Genomic DNA, 27,132 nt, shown 5'->3' with positions numbered 1-27,132 from the left:
AGGGACACAGGTGAAACACCAGTTCTTAAGGATGCTGACGAAAACTATTTTGAAATTATGTCCCGTGGAACCCTCAGGGTCTAAGATCTTCAGCAGCCTGAAGGGAAGCTGAGTGAGGGCTTCTAGGCTTCTCATACCCATGTTAACTAGAGCGGTTCTATTTTTAGATAGATGATTCTATATGGGAAGTAGTTGTTTCTTGGATTAGGACACTGTTCTCTTGTTCACAGAGCAGGCAGTATTTCTCAAGGAGGTTCTCTAGTTTGAAGTCCTTCCATTTTTGCATGGTGCATTCCCTCTACATATGCTGATGTTGGATCTTTCTAGATTCTCTGTCCTAACATCTGAATCTCAAGGCATGCTGTATATGGGCCAAAGAAGACACTAGCATGGGTTACAGTGTCAATTTTTACAGAGACAGACCACTTGTTGTTGAAGACTTAGGCATTTTTGTTGGGCAGAGAATATAAGTAGTTGCTACTTGAATGTTTAGACCTACAGGGAGTGCTGCTCTGTGCATAGAATGGAAGTATTGGTATTACTCTAAAGGTAGCCTAAAGCTAGCATGTACCACATGAACAAATGGCTACAGGAGCTCTGCTTAAAGGAAGTTTTCTCTTTGTCCTTTGAAAAGCATAGTTAACATTGATGATCTGCAAGTAGAAGCTGCTCATTGGGATGACCCAGTCCCCTCTGGAGAAGGTGGATTTGATTTTCTGTTGTGTAGACTCAGCGTAGCTGCTGGTAAAGACCTCAGACTCTGGAATGAGACTGTGGGTTCACATCCCCTGGAGAATTTACATAGCCTCAGTTTCCTTAACTGTAAAATGGAGGGAAGTCCACTTTCAGGGTGTTATTTTAAGAATTAAATGTGTTAGTATATGTGAAGTGCTGAGAACAGAGCCTGACACATAGTAAGTGCTCAGTAAATATTAGCTCTAATTGTATTAATATAATTACCTCTAAATTATCCAGTGCCTTTACTCTTTCTGACTCTACTTGGCACTTGGTCCGGATCCTGGTATGTCCCTCTGCCTCTCTAAAGCAACCTCAGTTTTATCCTTCCAAGGTAGTTGTCTGGATAGGAACTCGTGGCAGTCATCATCATGGTACCTCTTGGGATTACAGGCTTCAGTGTGGCACACTTTTGGAGTAATATCTTCCCTTGATGTGCATTCCCTTGTTTTTCTGGAGTATCAAAAATTATCATATATAATGTCTTAAAGCACCTGTATGTTCTCCCCCTTTTTTTTCAAGAGAGAAAGAATAGAGGGAACATATTTTTTAAATTAAGTTGCTTTTATTTGCCAGATTTCCTTTCCTTAGAATAACGACTTAATTGCCTTAGAAGAATAGGTAGGGACAGTCTTCTTTTCGTCTCATCGGACTGTCACTGCTGAGGGTCTTGTGAGAGGCTCTTAGGCCATCTGCCCCTCTGTCTGACACTGTCTCTCCTAGGCCGGCTCGCTGGCACAAAGCCAAGAAGGTTCAGCTGACCCCCGGGCAGACAGAGGTGAAGATCGACCTGCCTTTGCCAATAGTTGCTTCCAACCTGATGATTGAGTTTGCAGACTTCTATGAAAACTATCAGGCCTCCACGGAGACCCTGCAGTGCCCACGCTGTAGTGCCTCAGTCCCTGCCAACCCAGGGGTCTGCGGCAACTGTGGAGAGAATGTCTACCAGTGTCACAAGTGCAGGTAAGTGAGTGGTTGTCACCCAGGCCAGGCACATTCCTTGTATTCTTCTGTAAGAGTCTCACTGTGCTCAATTTCATTGTGTGGTGCCCTCATAATAACTAGAGGATCATGGGTATGTAGAGTGCGGAGTTCAAGGATGGAAAAGGAGAGGGAAGGGGAAGAGTGGGATGTGTGTGGGCGTGCGCGTGCATGTGAATTCACGAGACCGTCCAGGGGTGGGTGGTGCTGGGGTCCCTAAGTTTGGTTCTGGGTCTCCCTTTCTTGTTACCTGGTTGCTGAAGTCATCCTCGCCTATTTGCTGCTGCCCCGCCGAGAGTCCCTGCAGTAGTTTGCGGTGCATAGACGTGGCACGGTCCATCTCCTCTCCCTACAGATCCTTTGCTGCCCCCTGACCCAATCACTGTGGTTTTTCAGATCCATCAACTATGATGAGAAGGACCCCTTCCTGTGCAATGCCTGTGGCTTCTGTAAATACGCTCGCTTCGACTTCATGCTCTATGCCAAGCCTTGCTGTGCAGTGGATCCCATTGAGAATGAAGAAGACCGGAAGAAGGTGAGGCCACATCCGTCCGAGACTCCGGCAGGGCTTTGATCTGAGCTGTGAACTGAGCTCATGTGGGGAGTGTGCTTTTCCTTCTAGCTGAAGTCTTCTCAACTCAGCACTGTTTTCAGGGCTCGGCTTTTGAGTGGCAACGAATAAGACAGATATATTGGAACACATGGTTTGTGTAGGATTTTGGAGACATGTTGTTAATGAAACTAGAATATCTCAAGGGACAAATGACAAGATTTGGAAAGGCAGATAGAAGTTGGGTGACTTGCCCTGCATTTGTTCCACAGGCTGCTTCAAATTGCAGCTGCTGGCCTTCCCTCATTGTTGGCTTGTCCAGGGGCTAGTTCTCTGCCAGCTGATGTGCTGGGACTGGATATGGGAGGACAGGGAAGAGGGGGGAGCTGTCAGGATAGTCACTAGCAGCAGCAGCCTGGCAAAGCAAAAGAGCACCTAGCTTTGGAGTCAGAAGGTTGAAAGTTCCAGTTCCACCTGTGCTTTTTAATACTGTGTGACCTGGCATAAGTCACTGCTCTCAGCATTGTTTATTTATGCATATATCATATACATTGTGTATTATTAAAAATAACATACCTGCCCCACAGGATTATTGTGAAGAATAGAAATAATGTATGAAACACAGTACCTGACCTAGAGGTCCCTGACCGATCACTCAGGGAAAAATCTTCATGCTGACGAGCCTTCATGCACACCCCTGTCTCTTCCTGTCTAGGCTGTTTCCAACATCAACACACTTCTGGACAAAGCTGATCGAGTGTATCACCAGCTGATGGGACATCGGCCACAGCTGGAGAACCTGCTCTGCAAAGTGAACGAGGCAGCTCCTGAAAAGCCACAGGTAGTCCAAAGCTGGAGGGACATTTGGAGAGGGTTCTGGATCAGAAGCAGAAGACTAGCCCCTGGGTGAGGCCATCTCATGGTGGAAGGCTGACAGCTTCCCTCTTGGTTGCAGGATGACTCAGGGACGGCTGGGGGCATCAGTTCCACCTCAGCCAGTGTGAACCGGTACATCCTGCAGCTGGCTCAGGAGTACTGTGGAGACTGCAAGAACTCTTTCGATGAACTCTCCAAAATCATCCAGGTAGAGAAACGGGAGCAGCTGGACAGTGTGCTTGGTCATGTGTTATCGATGTCGTTTTCAAAGCAGTTCTTTGGTCTCCTCCAGCAGCTCAGCTCCGGGGGTGCCCTTGCCCGGCCTCATAGCTTCTCACCCACAGTGGTTTTGGGTGCTCAGTAGAGAGCTGAGTTCATTCCAGAAAACAGAATAATGGAGATTATTATAGAAGTGTTTTTCTTGACCATTCACAGCCCATCTTTTAGTAGAGGTGTTAACTGGTTTTAAAAAAATTGGGTGCCAAGGTTTTGTTCCCGTTTTTTCTGATAGACGTGTTTGCAGGCTTGAAGGGTAGGGCACACCAACTCCAGTCAACCAGGGTGGGCCATACGGTGGATGGCATGTTACAGACCCCACCCCCATGGGAGGGAAGGCTAGCCGCAGACGAGAGGAGCCAGGGTCCTTGTCCCTTAAGTTGCTGGTGTGCCATCTTTGCTACACATGCCTACATTCCTGACTTTGTTCTTTATGAGACAGTGTTACGTGGGAGTTAAGGGTGTGGGCCTGCGATCAGAGGCTGAGTTCTAACTCTGCCACTTACTTTGGTCAAGCCAACCCCTCTAAGCTTGTTTCCTCCTCTATAAAATGGGGATAAAGTATCTAACTGCTAAGGTTATCAAGAGGGTTAAATTAGATAATGCATGTAAAGTGTTTTTTCAAACCAAAGCTGATTTCTAGTTAACTTCCTCTTTTTATTTTAATTGCTGATTGATTTCTCCTTTGTCATTTTTTTTTCTTTTTTCTTTTTTTCCTTAGAAAGTTTTTGCTTCACGCAAAGAGTTGCTGGAATATGACCTGCAGCAGAGGGAAGCAGCCACCAAGTCATCTCGGACCTCCGTGCAGCCCACCTTCACTGCCAGCCAGTACCGCGCCTTGTCTGTCCTGGGCTGTGGCCACACATCCTCCACCAAGTGCTACGGCTGCGCCTCGGCCGTCACCGAGCACTGTATCACCCTGCTCCGGGCCCTGGCCACCAACCCCGCTTTGAGGCACATCCTCGTCTCCCAGGGCCTCATCCGGGAGCTCTTTGATTATAACCTTCGCAGAGGCTCTGCAGCCATGCGGGAGGAGGTCCGCCAGCTCATGTGCCTGCTGACCCGGTCAGAGCTTGCACCGTGGTGATGGGGGCCGCTCATGCCTGCTCGTGCTGGGGTGGAGGCGGCAGCGGTGCTGGGAGCACCAGAGGGTGCACGGAACCATGCTTCTCCCTGCCAAACAGCTTCGCTAGCTTATAATAGAGAAAAAAATGGGAAGAGGTCCCGGGTATAGCTGAACAAACTTGGGGAGCATTTGAAGCCCAGGTTTCCGTGTAGATAGTATGTTTGGCTTGTACTTGGTTGGTACCAGTGTACTTGGTTGGTACCAGTGGGGTTTCCTGAGGAAGCAGTTTCTGAGTTTTGGTGAGGGAGGAGAAGGGTGCAGCGGGGCACTTGGACTCAAGACTCACACAGAAGAAGACAGTTGGAGCAGTGGAGCCTAGGGATTAAGAGCTTGGATCTGGATCAGAAAGACCCAGTATCGGATATTTTGTACTATGTGCCTTGGACACATTTATTAACTTCTCTGAGCGTAAGGTTTCCTTATCTGAGAAATACTGATAGTGGCAAATATCTTAAAGGCTTGTGGTGAGGATAGACTAACATAACTCATGCAAGTAATAACTCATATTTGTGGAGTACTTAGTCTGTGCCCATGCAGTACCCACAGCTGGATTTGGATTATTTACTGAGTATGTTGCATAAGTTCTGGAACATGTTAGCTGGTTGGTAAGTATTACTTGCTGTATTATTTATTCACTCATCTAACAGATATTTATTTATTGAGCATCTGCTGAATGCTAGGCACCGTTCTAAACACTGAGGATACAGTGGTAGATGAAACAAAGTCCCCGCACTCATGTAGCTTACCTTCTAGAGGGGAGAAGGGCAGTAAACAGGTAATTACACAGTGCAGTGTCCGGAGATTAGATGTGAAGAGCGGTACAGCTGTGATGGCAGCCCTGGTTGCGGGTGGGGTTGCTGCGGAGGATAAAGTGGTCAAGGACGACCTCCGAGGGGTGATACTCCGAGCAGAGCCCTGTGTGAGGCGAGGGGGCAAGTCATGCAGATACTGAAGGCGCGGGCTGCGCACAGAGGAAATAGCAAGTGTCAGGAGGAGAGGCAGGGGTGTGCCCGGGGTGTGAGGGGCGGGGGCCACGAGGAGCCCTTGTGCATGGAGTGGAGGATACCAGTGGGGGAACAAAGGGGAGGGGATTTAGTGAGAGATCGCCAGGGCCCTGATCCTGTAGGGTCTTGTAGGCCATTATAAGGACTTGGATTTTATTCAAGACATGTTGGGAAGCAAGAAAGGGATGTGACACAATTCGTGGGGTTTTTTTTATTATTAAAATATACATTATTACAAAGGGACATAGATGGGAAATGCGGATGCCTTGTGGGAAATGAAGTGAGGGTAGTTGGCGAAGATGAGGAAAGAGCTGTGGCCAAGGCTGAGAGTGGACACCTAGATTCTGGAGGCTGACACACCAGGCAGTGTCTGGGGACCGTGCAGCCTGGGATGTGGGCTGGGGAGAAAATCCCCCGTACGTCAGTGCTGCTCTATTCTCGGTCAGCGTCTCCTCCCAGGAAAGGCGGCTGGGGCATGCCCTTTTTATTACACAGCAGGGTTTTGTGGGGCTAGTGTGTCTTCTTGTCCCTGGGAAGGCTGGGTAGCCCTAGACATTGATTTCCTTTTCTCTGGGCTCCTTCAAGTGCAAAGGAGGGACACAGCCAATGGTGAATAACAGGACTCCTTTCTCTGCCTCCCTAGGGACAATCCAGAGGCCACCCAGCAAATGAACGACCTGATTATTGGCAAAGTCTCCACAGCCTTGAAGGGCCACTGGGCCAATCCTGATCTGGTGAGCAGGCTGGCTGTCCCCTCACTCTCTGCCTTCATTCCCTCGGCTTCCTCCCCGCCGGTCTCGTTTGCAGAGACGAGAGGGAGGGAGGGAGCGGCACATTTGCAGAGCTCATGTCCCACAAAGATTTTCCCAGGTCAGAGTCAACCTCAGAGAGAAGAGAAATGAGTGGTTGGCCCTGTGGAGGGTCTCCATCTCTCCACTGTCTCTCTGATGGTCCACCTGTGACCAGACGTTCTAATGCTGAGTCCCTGGATCTGAGCATGGATGTGAGCCCTAGTCCTGGGATTGACCCTGCAGACCCTCCTCTACTCATGTCTCTTCCTGTTGGCCTTCTAGGCAAGTAGCCTTCAGTATGAAATGCTGTTGCTGACAGACTCTATTTCGAAGGAGGACAGCTGCTGGGAGCTCCGCTTACGCTGTGGTGAGTTTGTGGGGACGTCTGGTTAGCAGCTTGCTAGAGAAAGGAGAGGAGGCTTCAGGATGCAGTCCTAGGCGCAGGGCGGGAGAGGGCAGGGGAAGCTGTGCTTGGGCAGCCTTGCCACGGCAGGCGTGATGTGTTCTGTGATCACGTGTGACTCTGCCTTTCCTTCCTCTGCCCAGCACTCAGCCTTTTCCTCATGGCCGTGAACATTAAGACTCCCGTGGTTGTTGAGAACATTACCCTCATGTGCCTGCGGATCTTGCAGAAGCTGATTAAACCACCTGCTCCCACCAGCAAGAAGAACAAGGTACGGGGCCAAGAGGGAGGGCGGGGCGCAGGCCCCGGCCAGCACCTGCCCTGCCTCTAAAGGCCTCTGCTCACGTGAACTCGCTCTCCCTGGGCGGCACCAGTGCTTCCTTTGCGGCAGTTCAGCAGAGCTGGGTTGGGGTTTTTGAGAAGGAAGGTTTCTCAGAGGGAACTCAAGAGAAAAGCAAACACAGAAACACAAACGCGTAGAACAAAGTGGTTAGCGTGGAGGACTGCCTCTTTCTCCGGTCCCGTCAGATGACTCGCAGCTCCCAGAGGACACAGCGTTCTTTCCTACCCCTGTGCCTTTGTACATGCAGTTTTGCGCAGTGGTGGAAGTCCTGGGCTCTGAGGCAGACCTCTTGATTTCAAATCCCAGCTCTTCCATTCACTAGCACTGTGACTTGGGCACGTTACTTAACTTAGGTTGCTTGGTTACCCCATCTGTAAAATGGGAATACACTTTCCACCTGAAGTGTTGGGAAGAATAAATGACTTAATGCAGATCAAGTGCTCAGAGCAGTGTCTGGCCCATGTTAATCCTTAATAAATGTTATTTGTGGCCGTATGGTGTCTCCTCTGCCTGGAATGCCCGCCCTCATTTTGTTAGCTGCTCCTTCAGTTAACCAGTTCTCAGCTAGGCTGGCTATGAGCTCCTCGGATCCAGGGATTGTCTTACTAAGATGTTTTTATGTCCAGTGCATAGCGTGGTGTCTAGCATTATAATAGCCACTCAGCAAATCATTGTTAAGTGAATGAATAAAGCCAAGTTTTTAATCCTAAAATGGCCTAGCCACAGATGAACTTGCTTAACACCAGTCGGGCCGTAATTCTTTCCCTCGGCCGTGCCTGAGGCCGTCAGTGCCTCCTATCCCTCTTTGTAGTCCTTGGGCCATTCTCCTTCCTGCTCCATCCTGATGGAATCCCTTGGTGGGAACCGAAGTCTTCATTGTAGGATTCCGAGTGGTAAGCAGTAGGGAGGAAGCTGGGCAATGAACAGTTTACTCTGTTTCCCTTCCCTGGTCTGCCCGGACAGTCCTCAGAAAAGAACCCCCCTTCCTTCCCTTTGATGAAGGTTTACTTTGCCTCAGAGCTAAGTCTCAGCAAATAAAAATTGGTTCTTGATTAAAAAGAGGAACCTCATCCCCACGTAACTCATTTTTCCCACAGTGTGAGGTAAAAGATTTCCACAGGGTTCTTACTCTCTGAGCACTGAAGCCTCACATTTTGCTTAGTTTTAGCCCAGAGAGAGCAGCAGTTCTCAAAGTTTGGCTCATAGATCCCTGGGTGTTCCCAAGACTCCCAGGGAATCTGCGAGGTCAACATTGCTTTCATAATTACCCTAAGACATGATTTGCCCTCTTCACTGTTTCGTGGCATTTGTGCTGATGGTGCCAAGTCAGTGATGGTGAGGCCTCTGGAGCCTTAGCACGAAGAGGCTGTGGGCCCAGCTCCACTCAGAGCCGTGCTCTTCCCTGCCATGTACTTTCCTTCTAGAGTGTCCTTGATGAAGCATCGCCGGTTAATTTTAGTAAATCTTGACTCCTGGGTGTTAATCTTTTTTTTTTTTAAATGATTTTTAAAATTTTATTTATTTAATTTATTTATTTATGGCTGCGTTGGGTCTTCGTTGCTGCGTGCAGGCTTTCTCTAGTTGCGGCGAGCGAGGGCTACTCTTCGTTGCGGTGTGCGGGCTTCTCAATGCGGTGGCTTCTCTTGTTGCGGAGCACGGGCTCTAGTCACGTGGGCTTCGGTAGTTGTGGCTCGCGGGCTCTAGAGCACAGGCTCAGTAGTTGTGGCGCCCGGGCTTTGTTGTTCCGCGGCATGTGGGATCTTCCCGGACCAGGGCTCGAACCCGTGTTCCCTGCATTGGCAGGCGGATTCTTAACCACTACACCACCAGGGAAGCCCAGCTAATCTTTTTAATATTCAGCAAGACTATGTGCGAGGCCCAGAGACAGTGCCCTGGTGCACTGCAGCGCAGTGGTTGTCCTGGGGAAAAGCGCTTGTGTGACTGCGTTGCAAGCTGAACCAGCTGCTTTTTTCATGGAACCCCGTTTGTGCTTGAAAGGAGGGCTGATGAGCAAATTGTGGTTGTTCAGAATCGGGTGTTTGGTAGACATTTTCTTAAAAAGTGAATAAAGTGAGCTTGTCACTTAAAGAGGAATTGACGTAACTCGGTGAACTAGTATTTTCCAAATGACCAGTACATGTTACCGAATCTTGTGAGAGTAAACAATGAATTTTAGTGGAATGGAATACGAAACATTTATTGATTGGTTTCAGATTCCACATTCTAGCCAGTCTTTAAGAACCTGTAATTTGTTAAATTTTGGTTTAGTATCAAAGAAAAAATCCACAAGTAATTGAAAAACCTATTAAAATATTCTTTTTTCCAACTAAATATCTGTGTGAGTACTTCAGCTGAAACAACATATCACAACAATTTGAACTCAGAAGCAGGTATAAGAATCCAGCTGGGGCTTCCCTGGTGGCGCAGTGGTTGAGAGTCCGCCTGCCGATGCAGGGGTCGCGGGTTCGTGCCCCGGTCCGGGAGGATCCCACATGCCGCGGAGCGGCTGGGCCCGTGAGCCATGGCCGCTGGGCCTGCGCGTCCGGAGCCTGTGCTCCGCAACGGGAGAGGTCGCGGCAGTGAGAGGCCCGCGTACCGCAAAAAAAAAAAAAAAAAAAGAATCCAGCTGTCTTATTAAGGCAGTCTTTAAACAGTTTCAAAAATATAAAGCAGTGCAACTCCTTTCTCTAGATTATTTTTGTTTTGGAAAATATAAAAAATGTTATTTAGGTTGCCAGGTAATGGATTTATTCTTACTTTTAAATGAATTAATAAATATTTCAAGAATTGCTGAACCTTAATTTTCAATAGGTACATATTGATGGAGAGAGCTACACACACAAGAACTCTTTGGAGTCAGTAATTTTTAAGAGCAATGGGGTCCTGAGGCGGAAAAGTTTGAGAACCCAGAGTCCTGGGGCTCTGCTGTGTAGGCTCCTTGGGATTAGTTATGGCTCTTTAAATTCTGGAGGCTGCTTAGTGACCCCTTGAAGATTTATGTTTGGGAAACTACAAATCAGCCTTGGGATAGGAATTAGTATATGTGGCTATAAGACTGTCTGCAGGAAGCCAGTTACACTTTATCCTGCATAGTCAAAGTCAGCGACCCTAAGCTCAGCATGGAGTTGCCACTGCTAAATTGGATCAAAATGCTTTAAAGGAACACATAGGGGGCATAAAAGATATGAATGTTGATCCTTCAACATTCTTGCCTTTGCATATGTCCCCTTGGGGTGCCAGTGCTATTGTATTGCAGCTGTGGCTCAGATGTGCCCTCAAGCTCTCTCACCTTGTCCGCTTTCCTCCTGCAGGATGTTCCTGTCGAGGCCCTTACCACAGTTAAGCCATACTGCAATGAGATCCATGCCCAGGCTCAGCTCTGGCTCAAGAGAGACCCCAAGGCATCCTATGAAGCCTGGAAGAAGTGTCTTCCTATCAGAGGTGTGTCTGTCTCTTCAAGACTTGAGAAATCGGTCATTCCCACCCCATCCCAACAGCTCCACAATCCCCCGCTTTCTGTCCCTGTCTTCTCTTTACCTCTCCCTGCATCCCTTTGCCTGCCAGGGATCGATGGCAACGGGAAGTCCCCCAGCAAATCAGAGCTCCGCCATCTCTATTTGACTGAGAAGTACGTGTGGCGGTGGAAGCAGTTCCTGAGTCGTCGGGGGAAGAGGACCTCCCCCTTGGATCTCAAGCTGGGCCACAACAACTGGCTGCGGCAAGTGAGTGAGCATCCCCTGGGCCCCTCGCCCTGCTGCGCTGGCCTCAGATCCCGAGCAGGGTGTTTCTGCTCCGCCCCACTTGTCTGCTCTGCTTTCTCTTCTTTCTCTTTGTTATTCTTGCTTCCTTTCACATAGGTAGAGGTTCTCGGTGGCCGCCGCCAGCGTGGTGGACTGGCCGAAACAGAGCTCTTTCCACCTTCTCATCAAGCTCGTGGTCTCTGGTCTCCTCCCTGACCACTGAACGGGCCCGAGCCTCAGTGCCTGTACTCCCCTTTCTCCTTCCGCCTTTCCTATCTTCTGCTGTCCTCTTCCTCTTTCCAGCTAATGTTCTTCAAGATTAAAGTACTTATATTTTAGAGAATTCATTTGTCCATTGGTTCATAACATAAGCAACTGGTTTACATTAAATGTTAAGTGTTCACCGTGTAGCCGTCCCCAAAATACAATTATAGATGGCTTTGCTAAGGAGAATACCTGCTTGTCTTTTTTCGTACTTCAGTCATCTTGAGTACGTTCTCCAAAGTAGTTGATGGAGAAAATCTCCATGAAGAAGGTGGCTCTTAGGCAGCCTCTTTACCAGCCTGCAGCAGTCTGATCTTGTGTTAGCTGGTGATTTTTACCTTTAACCTTTCCTAGAGAGGTACCCAGAGGACTGCCTCTGGATGGGTGGCTGTTGACTGTGCCCTGCAGGGCCCGATGAGAGGCTGTTAGTTGAGCCAGGGCTTCTGTCCATACCCCGCAGGTGCTCTTTACTCCCGCGACGCAGGCTGCACGGCAGGCGGCCTGTACCATCGTAGAAGCTCTGGCCACCATCCCCAGCCGCAAGCAGCAGGTCCTCGACCTCCTCACCAGGTACCATTTGAGAGTGGGATGGGCAGGGTGGTTGGACTTCATCGCGAGCCCTTCCCGCTTTCCCAGGGGGGATCCATAGATCAGGGTGACTGGAGGCGCACCTGTGCTCTGTAACTGTCTCATTCCTTGTGGCAGGTCACAGACACAAAGAGGTTCTAAACAGCTGAACTGTAGGGGTAGTAGCCGTGGTGGTGGCGGTAACAGAGCAGCAGAATTTCAGCAGCTGGTGTTGTTTGAGATCTTGTGAGCTTGTAAATGCTTGGCATGCACTGTCTCAGTTAATCCTTAGCTGGGCTTAAAGTGGTTAATTAACTTGCCTACTGGAAGGCAGGATTTGCATCCAGGCAGTCCCATTCCAAAGCCCACATTACTGGCCACTAAACTCTGGTAAACTTACCTTGTGAGTGACTCAATCACAACCAGACTCATGCTGCCCCGATAACTGCCACTCATCTTTTGGTGCTTTATTGTTCCAAATGTGTACAGTTTGTTGCACTGCATTACCTGTTGTGTGCTCTTGAGCTTTCCCCAAGGGTGGGGAGTTCCCGAGTGGGGAGTGTGGGGTTTTCTCGCCCCACCGCCTTCCTTCCATGGAAGAGGGAGTGAAGGACAGCAGAGGCATGAAAGATGGAGGAAGCAAAGGGGAGCTGTTAGGACTGTTGCAGCTGTTTGGGTTCTCTCTCAGTGCCTGTCTCTCCACGGCAGTTACCTGGACGAGTTGAGTGTAGCCGGCGAGTGTGCCGCCGAGTACCTGGCGCTCTACCAGAAGCTTATCACTTCAGCTCACTGGAAAGTCTACCTGGCAGCTCGAGGGGTCCTGCCCTACGTGGGCAACCTCATCACCAAGGTACCTCCGTCTCACCCAGCCCAGCAGAGCCCCTTTCCCTAGCTCTGCTTTCATTGTCCTCTTTCTCTGCGTGAACTTTGTGGTGTTCTTTTATGCCAAGAAGAAACATTTGTTGAAAATGCAGCCATACCTTGCCTTATTGCACTCTGCAGGTGACTGTGGGTTTTTGATAAATTGAAGGTTTGTGGCAACGCTGCATCAAGTAAGACTATCAGCGCCATTTTCCCAACAACATTATTTTTTAATTAAGGTATAGACATTGTTTTTTTAGACATAATGCTATTGCACACTTACTAGATTACAGTCGAGTGTAGACATGAGTTTTATATTCATGGGAAAAAACAAATCTGTGTGACTCGCTTTATTGCAGTAATCGCTTTATTGCAGTGGTCTGGAACTGAACCTGCAGTATTTCCGAGATCTGCGTGTGATACTTCTGTGACTTCATTGTGTTCATCGTGAGGATGTGCAGTCTGTTGGGGTCACTTTGACTGTTCTCCATTTTTAAGCAGTCCCTTAACGTCATTGCAACTGTCCTTGGCTTCTTGGAAAGGAGTTCTGCAAAGGTTCAGCTTGAGAGAGCATTAGAATAAAAAGATGGCGCTGCCAGTTCCTGGCCCAGTGGTGGGGCGGACCGGTGTCGTTGGCAGTCCTGTCACACTAACTGTGCTTATTGTCCTGTTTAGGAAATAGCCCGCTTATTGGCTCTGGAGGAGGCCACCCTGAGCACTGATCTGCAGCAGGGCTACGCCCTCAAAAGTCTCACAGGTAGAGAGAGCCTCCCAGCCCTTCCTTTAGGGTACCCTGGGTATAGTTTGGGGACTGACCCTTAGTTCCTTGGATGCTGTGGTTGACTCTCTTCTCTCTCACGTTGACCGCACTGCACTTTTATTAAGGTCTGCGTTTTTCTCCTCAGGGATGGCTTTACCTCTTTGAGCATCTGTTGGCTATTGACTAGTTCACATCATTGAGCATGCTCCATGCCAAGCGCAAAGATAGTGTTTCCCTGCTTTTGAGTTGCTCGTCATCTTTTGAGGATGAATTAAGCCTTCTTAGCTTAATTCTCATTCAGAACTCTTGCAGCAACTTTTTCCTGTCCCCACAGGCCTTCTTTCCTCCTTCGTGGAGGTGGAATCCATCAAAAGGCACTTTAAAAGTCGCTTGGTGGGTACTGTGCTGAATGGATACCTGTGCTTGCGGAAGCTGGTGGTGCAGAGGACCAAGCTGATTGACGAGACCCAGGACATGCTGCTGGAGATGCTGGAGGACATGACCACAGGTAGCACCACCCAGCAGCCTGCAGCCTGAGATTCCCATGTCCCTTCTGGCTCCACTTAGGTACACTGGTCTGATTTCCCCAACTTCCTCAGAGCCAGAGCAGGGGCAGCAAACGTCTCACATTCAAGGAAAGAAGGAGAAGAAATTTCTCTTGAGACTATTGGTTCTTGGGGTTGTAAAATTCCGGAGCTGGCCTCAGTCATTTGGGACTTATTTTATACTGGCTGCGCCATGTAGCTTGCGGGATCTTAGTTCCCCGACCAGGGATCGAACCCGCGCCCCCCGCAGTGGAAGCGCAGAGTCCTAACCACTGGACCGCCAGGGAGTTCCCAGTTTGGACTTTTTATATTGAGCTCATAGTGCGGGAAGAGGTCAAAAGTTCTCATGTTGGTGTTTTTCACTGGTTCTGGAAGATTCTCGGCCATCATATCTTCAGTTGCCTCTGCTCTCTTCTTTCTCCTTGTCCTTGTGGAGCTCCACTCTCACTCTGTCATCCCTGTGTCTTCCTCTCTCTTTCATAGTGTCCATCTCGTTGTATCTTTATGCTGATTTTGGATAACGTCTTCCATCCCATACAGTGTCATCCAGTTCATTAATTTTTTCTTCACTCTGTTATCTTTTTAATCTACCCATTGAATTCTTGCAGTTCTGTGTAGATTTTATAGTCTCTAGTTTTTTACTGACATTTCCTACTCCTTTTATAATATTTCAGCATAGCAAACTTATTTCTGTGTCTGATGATTCTAAAATTTGAAGTATTGGTCTAATTCTGTTGTTTGTTTTTCTGGCTCTTGCTTATGGTGCCTTAAATCTTTTCGCATTTTGTAATTTTTATTGACTGAGCTCGTGTTTTGAGGGTTTATCTGTGGAAATTCTTCAGGGCCCGAGTCAAAGGTGGGTTTTTCCAGAGAAGATTTGTAACCGCTTCTGTGAGGCATCTCAGGGTACAGCCATCCCAGGGCCACCTTCAACAAAGTTCTGACCTTAGATTTTTCAGACCTCCTAGATAGTTTGAGCCACAAACCCCTGTGAAGAACAGCTTGTTATGAGTTCTTGGAGGAGATTTTTCCCCCCTCTACTCGGTGCCACATTTTGAGGGAAGACAATTTCCTTTCATTGATTTGCTTGGGGGAAAAGGGAGAGTTACTTTTAGTTGACCCTTATACCAAGGATGTAGCTCTTTTGGGGTACCAGATTTACATGTCTGTGTATAGCGGGGTGGTTCCTGCCAGATTCTCCACCTTGGCAGATTTGGGGCTTTGTATCCAGCTCTCAGATCCTGGCAGGTTATGGAAATGAAAGCTCATGGCAAAAATTCGCCTCAGTGCTTTGCTAACCTCCGTGGGTTCCCAATTTTTCTTAATTTGGGGGCTGTAGCTTTCTTTGCTAGTGTGGCAGTTCACTGATACCTTTTTATTCAATATTTTAAATTGTTTTTAAGTGGAGGAGTGGAAAGGAGGTCGGGGGACACAGTCTACTGTATTGCCAGACATGGAGGTCCTTCTGGGGCCATTTTCAGCTGTCTTGCTGAGCTGGTTTGTGACCTTGGCAACTGGACCCTTTTCAAGAGCGTAATTACAGCACTTGCATATATGACTTGAAGTTTATCTCTTTCATTTATAGAGGGCAACCTACTTAACCTTTTAGAATGAAACTGAAAACTATAACTTCCTTTTGATTTGACTGGAATGCAGTTAGGATCATTATTTGACATTTTTGGGTACCTATTTTGGGCAAGAGGATGCAAGGTTATAATTCCCAGAGGGAGCAAGCACGTGTACACAACTAACTGTGATGCTCTGTGTTGACTTGGGTATTAAGGCTTTCAAATGGAATGTGGTCTGAGTATAAGGATCAGTCAGCTTCAGGCTTCCAGTTGAAATACTGATATTGCCACATAGGACATTTAAAGACTTGCTAGGCAGAAAGAATCTGTCAGTGATGGAACTTCATTTAAAGTCTCGTCTTAGTTTCTGTGTGTGAAGCTCTTTCCTAACTGACTTGGCCACACTGATTTCTGGTAGGTACAGAATCGGAAACCAAGGCTTTCATGGCCGTGTGCATTGAGACAGCCAAGCGCTACAATCTGGATGACTACCGGACTCCTGTCTTCATCTTTGAGAGGCTCTGCAGCATCATCTATCCTGTAAGCATAAGCAGTGGTGCTTCCCGTGGCTCTCGGGGTGTTAGCATGAGCCATTTCTCCATGAAGCCTCTTGGTGATTCATTATAGTCATGGGTAATCTTACCAGCGGTGGCCTGTTCAGGCAGTGTTTTAGGAAGCACTGCACGTAAAACAGAAGCAACCTCATAATATTCCCGTTCCACATGGTGGGAAATCTAAGGACCTTCCTTGGTCTCATTTCCTAGATTCAAAGTCAAAATGAATCTTTCTTTTTGGGCTAGGTCTAACCTCCCATTGCCCAAATCCTTGTATTAATCCAATATGCTGTGAAAGAAGCAACACTGAGCTAGGGCGTAAGGAAATTTTCACCCTCTTCCTTCTTTCCCTGCCCACGTTTTGTGCACGCTTGGATGCCGGTGTATCTGTTTCCGTAGCCTGAACTATATAGAAGCGTGGTATGATCCAAAGATCCCCTCCTGTTATTGAGGAAGAATGCAGAACACCAGCATTGTCAGTTAATGATGAGAGATCAGTGGGGTTGGGCGTGCCTGAATATTGTATAATATAGAGAAGACCCTTTCCTTGACTGGAGGGTCACCAGGGACAAAGTCATCTGGCCCCAGGTTGGTTGGCATCGCATGAGACGAGCAGGAGGAGAGCCCTCTCTCCCCTCATGTCAGTGATCCAGCTTTCATGGGTCACTCCTCATCTGCTTATTTTGTTAGGCTTTCCCTTCTAATCTCCCCTTAAGTTTCAGAGAAGGTGCTTGATATTTAAGGCTATTTGAATTATATTTGGATTTTTTGAATCACCTCTGAGCTTCTTATCCTTTATGTCTTTAAATATGTAAGGGGCTGGATGAGTTTGGTGTGTTTTCCTCAGAGTGTCCATGAGCCAAGGTAGCATGGTCTAAATCAAAAAGGTCTCTGCCATCCCTCTGCACGTGTATTTATGCCATCCCTTCTGCTGCTTCCTTCTCTCTGTCCTTTAGGAGGAGAATGAAGTCACTGAGTTCTTTGTGACCCTGGAGAAGGATCCCCAACAAGAAGACTTCTTACAGGGCAGGATGCCTGGGAACCCATACAGCAGCAATGAGCCAGGCATTGGGCCACTCATGAGGGATATAAAGAACAAGATTTGCCAGGACTGTGACTTGGTGGCTCTCCTGGAGGATGATAGTGGAATGGAGGTAACAAGCATAGGACACCACTGTCATGGTTAGGGGTTCTTTCCCTCAGGAACCGATTAACACTGGGCCTCTGTAAATGCGGGCTAAGGATCTCCACCTACCTACCCCACCTGATGTTCAGGGTAATTACCTGTAAAGGGCTCTGCCCACTGCCTGGCACGTGGTAAGCAAATGGTTGGTGACTGTTGCTTGTCATGGCACAGGCTTTTATTGTTCTTGTTGTTGTGGCAGAGGCTTCCCAGGGATTCCATGTTAATTAAGCTCCCTAAATACTGGCACTTTAGCCCCTGTGCAGATTTCTGGCCCTGTATCTGGTACCGTCTGGCAGACAACACTAGGGTCTGGCATTATCGTATACATGGTGAAAAGCATGTTGGTGAAATAGAGAAAATTGTCTTCTTTGGTGCTGAGCTGAAATGGATTCAGGATAGGAGAAGGTCCTCAGCAGTTTTTTAACCTGGAGTCTTGGTTTGGGTTAAAGCTGTTTGTAACCCCTGAACTTGTGCACAAAATTCTGCGTGTTGCGCACACATGTGCATTTTTTAGAGAGAGAGAGTCGATAGGTCCCTGATGCACAGACATTATGCCATAAAGCACCCTTTGACCTTGAAACTTACTTGCCTTACAATTATTTCCAAATAACAGCATCATTTTCTTTTCTGTTCAGCTTCTAGTGAACAATAAAATCATTAGTTTGGACCTTCCTGTGGCCGAGGTTTACAAGAAGGTCTGGTGTACCACGAATGAGGTATGTGCTTGTTTTCTTGCTTGGAGGTGTGGTTTGACTTGCAGGCTTGTACTGGGAAGAGCCGTTGTTCATCGTTACCTGCCCAGATGGTAGCAGCATGTAAGGACCTTTACTTCCCCTGTCGGTGTTGGTGTGGAGAAAACCAGTCACCTTGTCCTCCTTGTGAGGCAGCTTACTGGTGAGGGGAGAGGAGCTTCAGGAGGGGTGAGCGTTTCCTGGCCATGCAGCTGGCCCGGGCAAAGTCTGAGGAAGCCCGGTGATGGGGAGGGCTTGCTGTCAAGAGTGGACACCTCTTGACTGAGATTAATCTCAACTCTCATGGGCTTGCTCACTTTTCAGAACATTTTCCAGTACTGTGTCGAGGAGCACAGTTTTTATTTTACTAGTTGGGAAATTGAGACTCAAAAGGCAGTTGTTCTGAAGGAGTGGAAAAGGGAAATGAAGGAAGCATGACACTGTGGTCCTTTTGGCCACCTCAGTACCATTTGTCCACTTATAAAAGTCAGATATTCCACTTCCCCCGCTGACATTTTAGCATCAAAACAACCATACATATTTAATCCCTGATGCACCTAAAAAATTAAGACCAAGCTTCTCTGGGCGCCCTTGTAAATGGTGGTGTGGAACCCAAAGAATATACGTCGTCAGCCTCCCCTTTTGAACCAGGAGCAGGAAGTTGGGATCATTTGTCCCTCCCATTAATGCGCTTAATCCACCAAGGGGTTCTTCTGGCAAAGTCCAGAGTTTGTGGAACCTTTTTTTTTTTTCTGGTACGCGGGCCTCTCACTGCCATGGCCTCTCCCGCCGCGGAGCACAGGCTCCGGACACGCAGGCTCAGTGGCCACGGCTCACAGGCCCAGCCACTCCGCGGCATGTGGGATCCCCCCAGACCGGGGCACGAACCTGCGTCCCCTGCATCGGCAGGCGGACCCTCAACCACTGCGCCACCAGGGAAGCCCCAGTGGCACCTTTTTATCCGGGCCTTCATCAGCTTCCCTTTTTACTTTATCCCCCATTTCCCTGATAAGCAGCCCATCTCTTCAGCCATGGTCTATGGCTGTCCCCTCTCTTAGTTCCTGCTGGGCTTCCACAGCTGGAAATGCTCTGGGACCTGTCCTGACAGGTTCTCTCCCTCCAGGGTTTCGTCTCCTGAAGCTGAGCATGGCTTAGAGGCAGGCAGCTTGAATTAGTATGGTACCTGCTCTCCCACTTAATTTGCTCGAATGTGACTTCAAGCCTCCGTTTCTCACCTCCAAAATTAGGATAATACGACGTGCACTAGAGTGCCTAAGCTGGTACCTGGTGGAGAGTGAAGTCTCATGATCCAGTTTAGGAAAGTTGCTGGAATCGTCTAATTTACAAGACTTATTTCTAGTCATTCTCTCAGGTTGTAGGTTTAGCTTGAGGAAATTTGGATGAATCCTCTCCTTGCTGTGGGGTTATATGAAGACCTCAGGATCTCCCTAGGCAAAGATTGGTGTATTCTGTTTTCTTGCTTTTGATTCCTGAGACTTGAATCGCAGCCCTTTGATCTAATTGACTTCCCTCGTCCTGATCCCCTGAGTAGTGGTCCCTATTGATTAGAGAGACTTTGTACTCCTGAAGGAGGCACAGGCTTGGAAACAGAACTGGGCTTATAGCTGGATAACTTTGAACAAGCTGTGTAACCTTGTATAAAAGGGTAATATAAAGTGCCTAATTAGCATAGGGCTTAGCGCAGAGTAAAAACAATAAATACTAGCTGTTATAGTTATTACATAGTTTTAATGAAATTAAGTGAGGTAGTGTCTGTAAAATGCTTCACACAATTCCTGGCTTGTAGTAGACCTTAAATAAAATGAGCTTTCTTTCCTCTAAGTCAGTTGTAGTGCATCTGGATTCTAGATTTTGTGGTTAAGACCCTGCAGAGAAATAGAAGTTGTCCACACCGCCGAAGCATTAAGCAAGACCAGGTGTCGAGTCCTTTGCATTTTCTGGGCCTGTTCACAAGCACATTTCTCCAACTCTGTCTGCTCAGGGAGAGCCCATGAGGATTGTTTACCGGATGCGGGGGCTGCTGGGCGACGCCACCGAGGAGTTTATCGAGTCCCTGGACTCCACCACGGGTACGGCCCTTCCCACAGACACCGCTGCATGTTTGGTTTGAGGACTGGGAGCGCTGAGCAGCAGTTCACGTCCTGGGACTTGGGGGCAGTCTGGGCAAATGCTCTCTCTTAATTCTGTTCAGAATTGAGGGGGGGTTACTCCTCTGGCTGAGGAAAAACGCGGTTATCAGTGGCCCCGTTCAGATGCCGCTGGGGCCATGGTGGGGGGTGCTGGGGGAAGTGCAGCGAGCAACAAATGAGTGCTCAGGGCCCCTTATTTAGGGTTTTTGTTTTTGTTTTTTTCCGCTAGTGGTTGTAAATGCGTGTATTTTCACATATTTGAGTAAACAATTTTAAGTGACTTGAAACTTTAAAAAGAGTTACTAAGAGTGAGACAGTGAAGTTTGATATCCAATACTGACCCCTTTTATTGGCTACGTTCTTTAGTGGAGATATGGAAAAGGGAAGTAGCCACCGGCCTGGAAGAGGGCTGTGCTTTATTCCTGTTTTCACCTCCATTTTTGCTTGGCTTCCCTTTTCTTCCAGACGAAGAAGAAGATGAAGAAGAAGTGTATAAGATGGCTGGTGTGATGGCCCAGTGTGAGGGCCTGGAATGCATGCTTAACAGACTGGCAGGGATCAAAGACTTCAAGCAGGGACGACACCTTCTAACAGTGAGTTGGAGGCAGCGAAGTGGGAGAGGCCCCCGTGGACAGAAGCTTGTGACCCCTGCCATTTAACCCTAGGGGGCAGCATGGTGCCGTGGACCAGTGGAAGCCAGTGAAGGACCTGACAGCCTCCTTGGCCCTCTCTACACTTTAGGCTCCCTCCCCCACTCCCCTCTTCCCTGCTGAGTCCTCCTGAAAAACCAGCGTGATAGCAAGCCTTCTGCTATATTTCTTTAGTCACCTGTGGAACTAGTGTCTAATTGTCTTTCCCCAAAAAGCTGCACCTGTGTCAATTATTATTACTACTGCTTTTTAAAATGGATTTTGTAAGTAACTCTTTAATTTTTTGTAGGATTTTGTTTGGTTGTTCATCCACGTATCTCATTAGGGAAGAGCAGAGGATTCTAAAGGCACCATACATATTACACTGTTGTTTTCACCTTCAGGGAACATGAGAACATACATATTGTACCCATGTTTTCAATGAGCTACATGGTTCTGAGCTCCCACGGGCCATGAGCTTTGGGATCTTTCTGTTTACTGTTATTAGTTCAGAGTCTGAGTTAGTACTGGCATTTCCCCCAAGACAACAGGGCATCACCTATTCCACGAAGAATTAGTGTCCTTGCCATAGTTTTAGAGACGGCAGAGATATATATACCCAGCCCACGGGAGCTACTGCTGGAGAACATTGCTGTTGAGATGCAAGCCTGACAGGAGAGCCCAGCCACCGTATCATGTCTCCTTAAGGAAACTTCGCTGTCCTCTGTATTTCAGGGGGAGTACGTGCTGATTGTACACGACCCCTCTTGGACATTTCTTTCCTGCTTGTCCCCATGTCTTCACTCTCAGATGATCTCATGGGTTTTGACTGGCTTTTCTTGTCAGGTGCTGCTGAAATTATTCAGTTACTGCGTGAAGGTGAAAGTCAACCGGCAACAGCTGGTCAAGCTGGAAATGAACACTTTGAATGTCATGCTGGGGACTCTCAACCTGGTAAAGAGTGTGGGCTGCAAAAGACAAAGAATGAGCCTCGGTGGGGGAAGTCCTGGGTGGGGGAAAGACGTGTCACTTCTGGGCTCAAGTGAAATGGATTTGTGGCCTTTTCAAGCCCTTCATCTGTCTAACTGATGGGCACAGAGGCTCGAAGTATTCAGGCTGTTCCTTATCCTCCTGCTGGCTCACCCCGTGCTGCTGCCCTGGCACCCGAGAGCTTCCTTGTTTCTTTCCTGAATTCAGATGAGAAGCAAGAGGAAGTTAGTCCCCACACCAGTCCAGACTGCACCCCAGTGCGAAGGTAGTGCCGTTCACCTCAGGGCAACCAGAAAGAAACCGAAACGTCGTTTTCACTGTCCTCAGAAACCCACACACTGCCTGTCTCTCCATGCATGTACACATGCACATACACACACACACGCACAGGATTTCCGGAATGTAAGGCCACGAAGGACGTCCTCGAGGAGCAGGGCCCGTGAGCAGTGAGTGGTTATGGTCTGTCCCTAGACTGACTGGGCCTCCTCCTCCTGCAGGCCCTGGTAGCTGAGCAAGAAAGCAAGGACAGTGGTGGTGCTGCCGTGGCCGAGCAGGTGCTTAGCATTATGGAGATCATTCTGGATGAGTCCAACGCTGAGCCCCTGAGCGAGGACAAGGTGAGTGGAGCCCGGCCTGTCCACCCGCAGACATCGTCTCATGGCCAGCCACTGGCTTGTTTGTGTCTAGCTGTGTCAACCAAGAATGACTGAACCTGCCCAGTTCACGGTGACATCATTATGTTAAAGCCTGAAATCTGGATTCAGAGGAAACAAAGCTGGCTGTTTCAGTTGATAGACAAGGGCCTTAGTCCAGCCCCTCAATTCACAGTTGAGGAAGCTCCAAGCCCAGAGAGATGAGTGAGCCGTTCGATATCATATAGTCGGTTACTGTACAGTTGGGGGCCTAGAACTCAGGTCTGCAGCTTCCAGTTCAGTTTCTCTCCGCTTAGCACACCCACGTGTTCCTCTGTTCTTGTTGGTGCTGATGGTTTGGCTAAAGATACGACCAAATGAATACCAGGCAGCCTGCATTCTCTCAGGGGAGGGGAAGATTGTGTTGGTATATTTTGACCACCTGAGACTATTAACAGAGCCACTGCAGAAAGTTAGAAACGAATTTGTGAGGTAGAACTCACACTGCTGATTATTCCCCAGGAAGTGCTGAGATGCTGTTCTTCTAGGGCTACTTCTGATGGCTCTGATGGAAATGGATGAGCTTTAAGGGCCAGATGTTGGCTGCAGCCAAAGTCCCGACCTTATTAGTGGGCCTCCCGTCCTCTCTCTTACTGCAGGGCAACCTCCTCCTGACGGGTGACAAAGATCAACTCGTGATGCTCTTGGACCAGATCAACAGCACCTTTGTTCGCTCCAACCCCAGCGTGCTCCAGGGCCTGCTTCGCATCATCCCATACCTGTCCTTCGGGGAGGTGGAGAAAATGCAGACCTTGGTGGAGCGGTTCAAACCGTACTGCAGCTTTGATAAGTATGTTGCTTAGATTTCAGACAGTTAAACGGGAGTCCCTGTGAAAACCCTGAACTAGTTCTGTGAGACTAAGGAAGAATCACCTGAGTTTCTATTAGATTTTTGTGTGTTAGTCTGGCCTTTAAGGGGCTTGGTCTAACTGGGGAGGCAAAAAGTAAAATACATTGTGTTAAAGTAGCACCTGGTGAGGCAGAGAAGAAGTGGTTGGTGACATGGGAAGGGGATATGACAAGCTGGAGGGAGTCACGTGTGCAAAAGCATGAAAATGCAAGAGGGGGTTGGGAGTTAGGGGGGCGTGGCAGGAGCCAGATGAGAAGGGTCTTTATGTTATGCTCAGGAGTTTAGACTTGATCCTATAGGCCATTGAAGATTGTCAACCAAGAAAAGGACGTGGTCCGCTTTTGTTCCTCCTTTCACACTCCCAGGGTCTTTGCTCCTTCCTCCTAGGTATGACGAAGATCACAGTGGTGACGATAAAGTCTTCCTGGACTGCTTCTGTAAGATCGCAGCTGGCATCAAGAACAACAGCAACGGGCATCAGCTGAAGGATCTGATCCTCCAGAAGGGAATCACCCAGAATGCACTGGACTACATGAAGAAGCACATTCCCAGTGCCAAGAAGTAAGGGGCACCTCTGTCAGAGGGGCTGCTCTCCTTCCCCTCTTTCTGGTTCCTTTTCTCCTTCATCATCTTGGCATCCCTCTACCTTCCTTGGGGTCTCCCTCCCCTTCTGGAAACTATCAAGGTGACCATGCAGCCCTTGGGGCTGTGGGAAAGGATGGCAGTTAGTTGGTTTCTGTTTCAAGGAGACAGAAACTTCTATCTGGTTTCACTTCTATCTGATTTCTCAGCTGAGTTGGGTGGTCCTTTGTGATTCTTTATGGCACGCTTGTAGGGTCACATCTCAACAAGCCAGAATCAACAGCCGGTTTCTAGGTGGCCTTTGCTTCTCTGGCCTGCTCATAAGCCTCCCTCTGCTTTGCAGTTTGGATGCTGACATCTGGAAAAAGTTTTTATCTCGCCCAGCCCTGCCGTTTATCTTGAGACTTCTTCGGGGGCTGGCCATCCAGCACCCTGCCACCCAGGTGAGTAACCAGCATGCACATGGGCCTTATTCTGGAGCAGGACACGTCATGTGAGGGAACCACACCCCCTCTCCTCATCTGCCGCGACTGAGTGAAGGTAACCACCTGATTAGCCTTTAGATGGGAGTTGCCCTAATGTATAAGACTCCCAGATTAGAAGGACTCTCAGAAGTCATCTGGTTCATCTCTCTGAGTGCAGACAGGATTAAGTTACATTTGTGATTTCCTCATTCAACTCATTCTTATGTGGGGCTTCTTTATCTCACGGCTTAGCTGAGCAGCGGTTGTGAGGGTGTGGCTGGCCAGAGGGTAAAAAGAGTTTCGATTTCTGGCTGTAGTCCCTGGGACATTTGTAATGCCATCACTACCATTTTCTGCTCTGCCCCAGGCAGCCAAAAACTTGGTTCTCAGGGAGGCCCAACCCTGTCCGCCATGTTGCTCCTTCCTGATAGTCACTGGGCTGAGCTATCTGTTACTCTCACAAACCCTCATTGGCCCAGACGGGTGGCCAGTCTGGATTTGTTTTTTTTAATTAAACTTCTTATTTTGAGATTATTGTAAATTTACACGCAGTTGTTAAGAAATAATACAGAGACATCGTGCGTACCCATTACTTAGTTTCTCTCAATGGGAACGCCTTGCAAAACTATAGGAAATTTATCACAGCCAGGATATTGACATCCATGCAGTCAAGATTCGGGACCTTTTCCTTACTGCAGGGATCCCTCCTCTTGTCCTATCTATCTGTCTATCTATCTATCTATCTACTTATTTATTTATTTAGGCTGCGTTGGGTCTTTGTTGCTGCGCGGGGCTTTCTCTAGTTGCGGCGAGCGGGGGCTACTCTTAGTTGCGGCGCGCGGGCTTCTCACTGTGGTGGCTTCTCTTGTTGCGGACCACGGGCTCTAGGTGTGCAGGCTTCAGTAGTTGTGGTGCGTGGGCTCAGTAGTTGTGGCTCGCGGCCTGTAGAGCGCAGGCTCAGTAGTTGTGGTGCACGGGCTTACTTGCTCCGCAGCATGGGGGATCTTCCCAGACCAGGGCTCGAACCCGTGTCCCCTGCGTTGGCAGGCGGATCCTTAACCACTGTGCCACCAGGGAAGTCCCTATCCTTTTATAGCCACATCCACCTGCCCTGGCAACCACTGATCTTCTCCATCTCTGTAATTTTGTCCTGTCAAGAATGTTGTATACTAAATGGAATCATAAAGCATGTAACCTTGGGGATTGGCTTTGTTCACTCGGCATAATATTTTGGTGGTTTGTCCTGGTCGTTGTATATATTAGTCGTTTGTTCCTTCTTACTGCTGAGTAGTGTCCACGGTGGGGGTGCACCGTGACCCGTTTAACCATCACCCACTAAAGGGCGTCTGGGTTGTCGCCATTTTGAGGCTGCTATGAATAAAGCAGCTGTGAATGTTCACGTGCAGGTTTTTGTGTGAATAAGTTTCCATTTCTTTGGGGTAAATGCCCAAGACTGCAGTTACTGGCTTGTGTAGTAGTTGCATTATTTTGTTTTACAAGAAACTGCCAAACTGTTTTCTAGAGTGGCTGCACCACTTTACATTCCCATTGGCAGGCTGTGAGTGGTCCGCTTTATCTGCATCCTTGCCAGCATTTGGTGGTGCTTCAGCCATGCTGATAGACGTAGAGTGATGTCTCGTGGTTTTAATTTGTTTTCTCTAATGGATAATGACACTCACTGCATATCTTTTCATGTCTTTCATCTGTCTGTCTGCTTCAGTGAAATGTATGTCCATATTTTTTGCCCATTTTCTAGTAGTATTGTTTGTTTTTTCAGTGTTGAGTTTTGAGAGTCCTCAGGGCTGCATTTTTTGGTTGTTGTTTAGAGCTGTCTATCTTGAGTATAGTTCCACGTTCTCATTTAGTGATCTGTTCTGATAACTCATTCCAAAAATGTGGTTAATTGGCTACAGTAAAGGTTCTTCCATATATCTCACTCAAATAACTATAGTACTCAACTTTTGTTCAGTTCAGTGGAAATAGTTATAATTACTACATCTTATGGGTAATTCTTCCTACGTAAGAGTTTTCACTTTTTTTTACCCCTATCCTTGTAACATCTTTATGTTGAATGTGGGTAAGTCAAGGGACAGAGTTGTCATTTGGCCAGTGGCAACACATTGACCTGAGAACTCAGGTCAGTGGATTCCAAGCTTATTCTTAGTTACTAAATTGAATTCTTTTTTAAAAACAAGGCTTCATCTAGTTAGATACTTGGCATTCATACTTCTGACCATTCACTTCTCTTTTAGCACGTATTTGTGTAGTGCCTGTCGTGTACCTGTGCTGCACTAGGTTGAGGCAACGTTGGCAGATGAGACAGTCACAGCTCCCTCTGGGAGCTTACTGTCTGGTGGAAGATGGAGCCGAGGACATAGTGATAACAGAGCAGGGGGTAAATGCAGTGTGGAAGGGGTCAAAGGGAAGGGGATTTCTAAGAGGAGAATAGGGTGCCCGCAGAGGCTCAGAGGTGAGAGAGCTTAAAGCATTCCAGGAATTGAAAGCAGTTGCATTGGAGGTGAGACATGGCAAGAGCCGGCACTGGAGATGTAAGCGTGGGTCCACGTCACATGCCCCGCGGAGAAGGGTGTGGATTGTCTCCTGAGGGTAGTGCGCCTGGCCGTACCCTAGAGGGTGAATTGGATGGAGGTGACAAGGGAGGTGGGAAGAACAGTTGGCAGGCTTTTATTGTGATCTAGGTGAGAGGCCATGGCGGCTGAACTCCAGTTAGTGAGGTGGACAGTGAATGGATTCGACAGAGATCTGGGAGGTGGAATAAATGGGATTTGGAGATTGATCGCACGTGGGCAGTGAAGAAGCTGGGTGAATCAAGAACTCCGTTCCGTATCTGGACTGAGTGACGGGAGTGGTGATGCCATTGAAAGAGACGGGGGACTAGGAGGTTTGGGAGTGA

The 27,132-nt window shown here is 48.2% G+C and overlaps 1 protein-coding gene across 5 annotated transcripts in view; it reads left to right on the top strand.

The window, feature by feature from the left end:
* Window positions 1-27,132, top strand: part of UBR4 (ubiquitin protein ligase E3 component n-recognin 4) — a 129,802-nt gene that overhangs the window by 85,485 nt on the left and 17,185 nt on the right. For all 5 annotated transcript variants that reach the window (XM_082612626.1, XM_082612624.1, XM_082612627.1 and 2 more), the window contains 24 exons: window positions 1,459-1,698; window positions 2,113-2,251; window positions 2,982-3,107; window positions 3,222-3,350; window positions 4,140-4,483; window positions 6,192-6,282; window positions 6,622-6,706; window positions 6,886-7,013; window positions 10,397-10,526; window positions 10,650-10,807; window positions 11,550-11,659; window positions 12,365-12,506; window positions 13,193-13,274; window positions 13,612-13,785; window positions 15,809-15,930; window positions 16,901-17,098; window positions 17,766-17,846; window positions 19,864-19,951; window positions 20,477-20,604; window positions 21,487-21,594; window positions 22,128-22,247; window positions 22,922-23,112; window positions 23,560-23,733; window positions 24,098-24,197. In XM_082612626.1, the coding sequence (XP_082468752.1) occupies window positions 1,459-1,698; window positions 2,113-2,251; window positions 2,982-3,107; window positions 3,222-3,350; window positions 4,140-4,483; window positions 6,192-6,282; window positions 6,622-6,706; window positions 6,886-7,013; window positions 10,397-10,526; window positions 10,650-10,807; window positions 11,550-11,659; window positions 12,365-12,506; window positions 13,193-13,274; window positions 13,612-13,785; window positions 15,809-15,930; window positions 16,901-17,098; window positions 17,766-17,846; window positions 19,864-19,951; window positions 20,477-20,604; window positions 21,487-21,594; window positions 22,128-22,247; window positions 22,922-23,112; window positions 23,560-23,733; window positions 24,098-24,197 (3,388 nt within the window). The remainder of the gene's footprint in view (window positions 1-1,458; window positions 1,699-2,112; window positions 2,252-2,981; window positions 3,108-3,221; window positions 3,351-4,139; window positions 4,484-6,191; window positions 6,283-6,621; window positions 6,707-6,885; window positions 7,014-10,396; window positions 10,527-10,649; window positions 10,808-11,549; window positions 11,660-12,364; window positions 12,507-13,192; window positions 13,275-13,611; window positions 13,786-15,808; window positions 15,931-16,900; window positions 17,099-17,765; window positions 17,847-19,863; window positions 19,952-20,476; window positions 20,605-21,486; window positions 21,595-22,127; window positions 22,248-22,921; window positions 23,113-23,559; window positions 23,734-24,097; window positions 24,198-27,132) is intronic.

Source organism: Mesoplodon mirus (genome assembly GCF_964341445.2).
Source record: "Mesoplodon mirus genome assembly, chromosome: 3".
Classification (NCBI taxonomy): Eukaryota; Metazoa; Chordata; class Mammalia; order Artiodactyla; family Ziphiidae; genus Mesoplodon; species Mesoplodon mirus.
The sequence above is the reverse complement of the archived record's forward strand: the minus strand, read 5'-3'. Positions and strand labels throughout refer to the sequence as shown.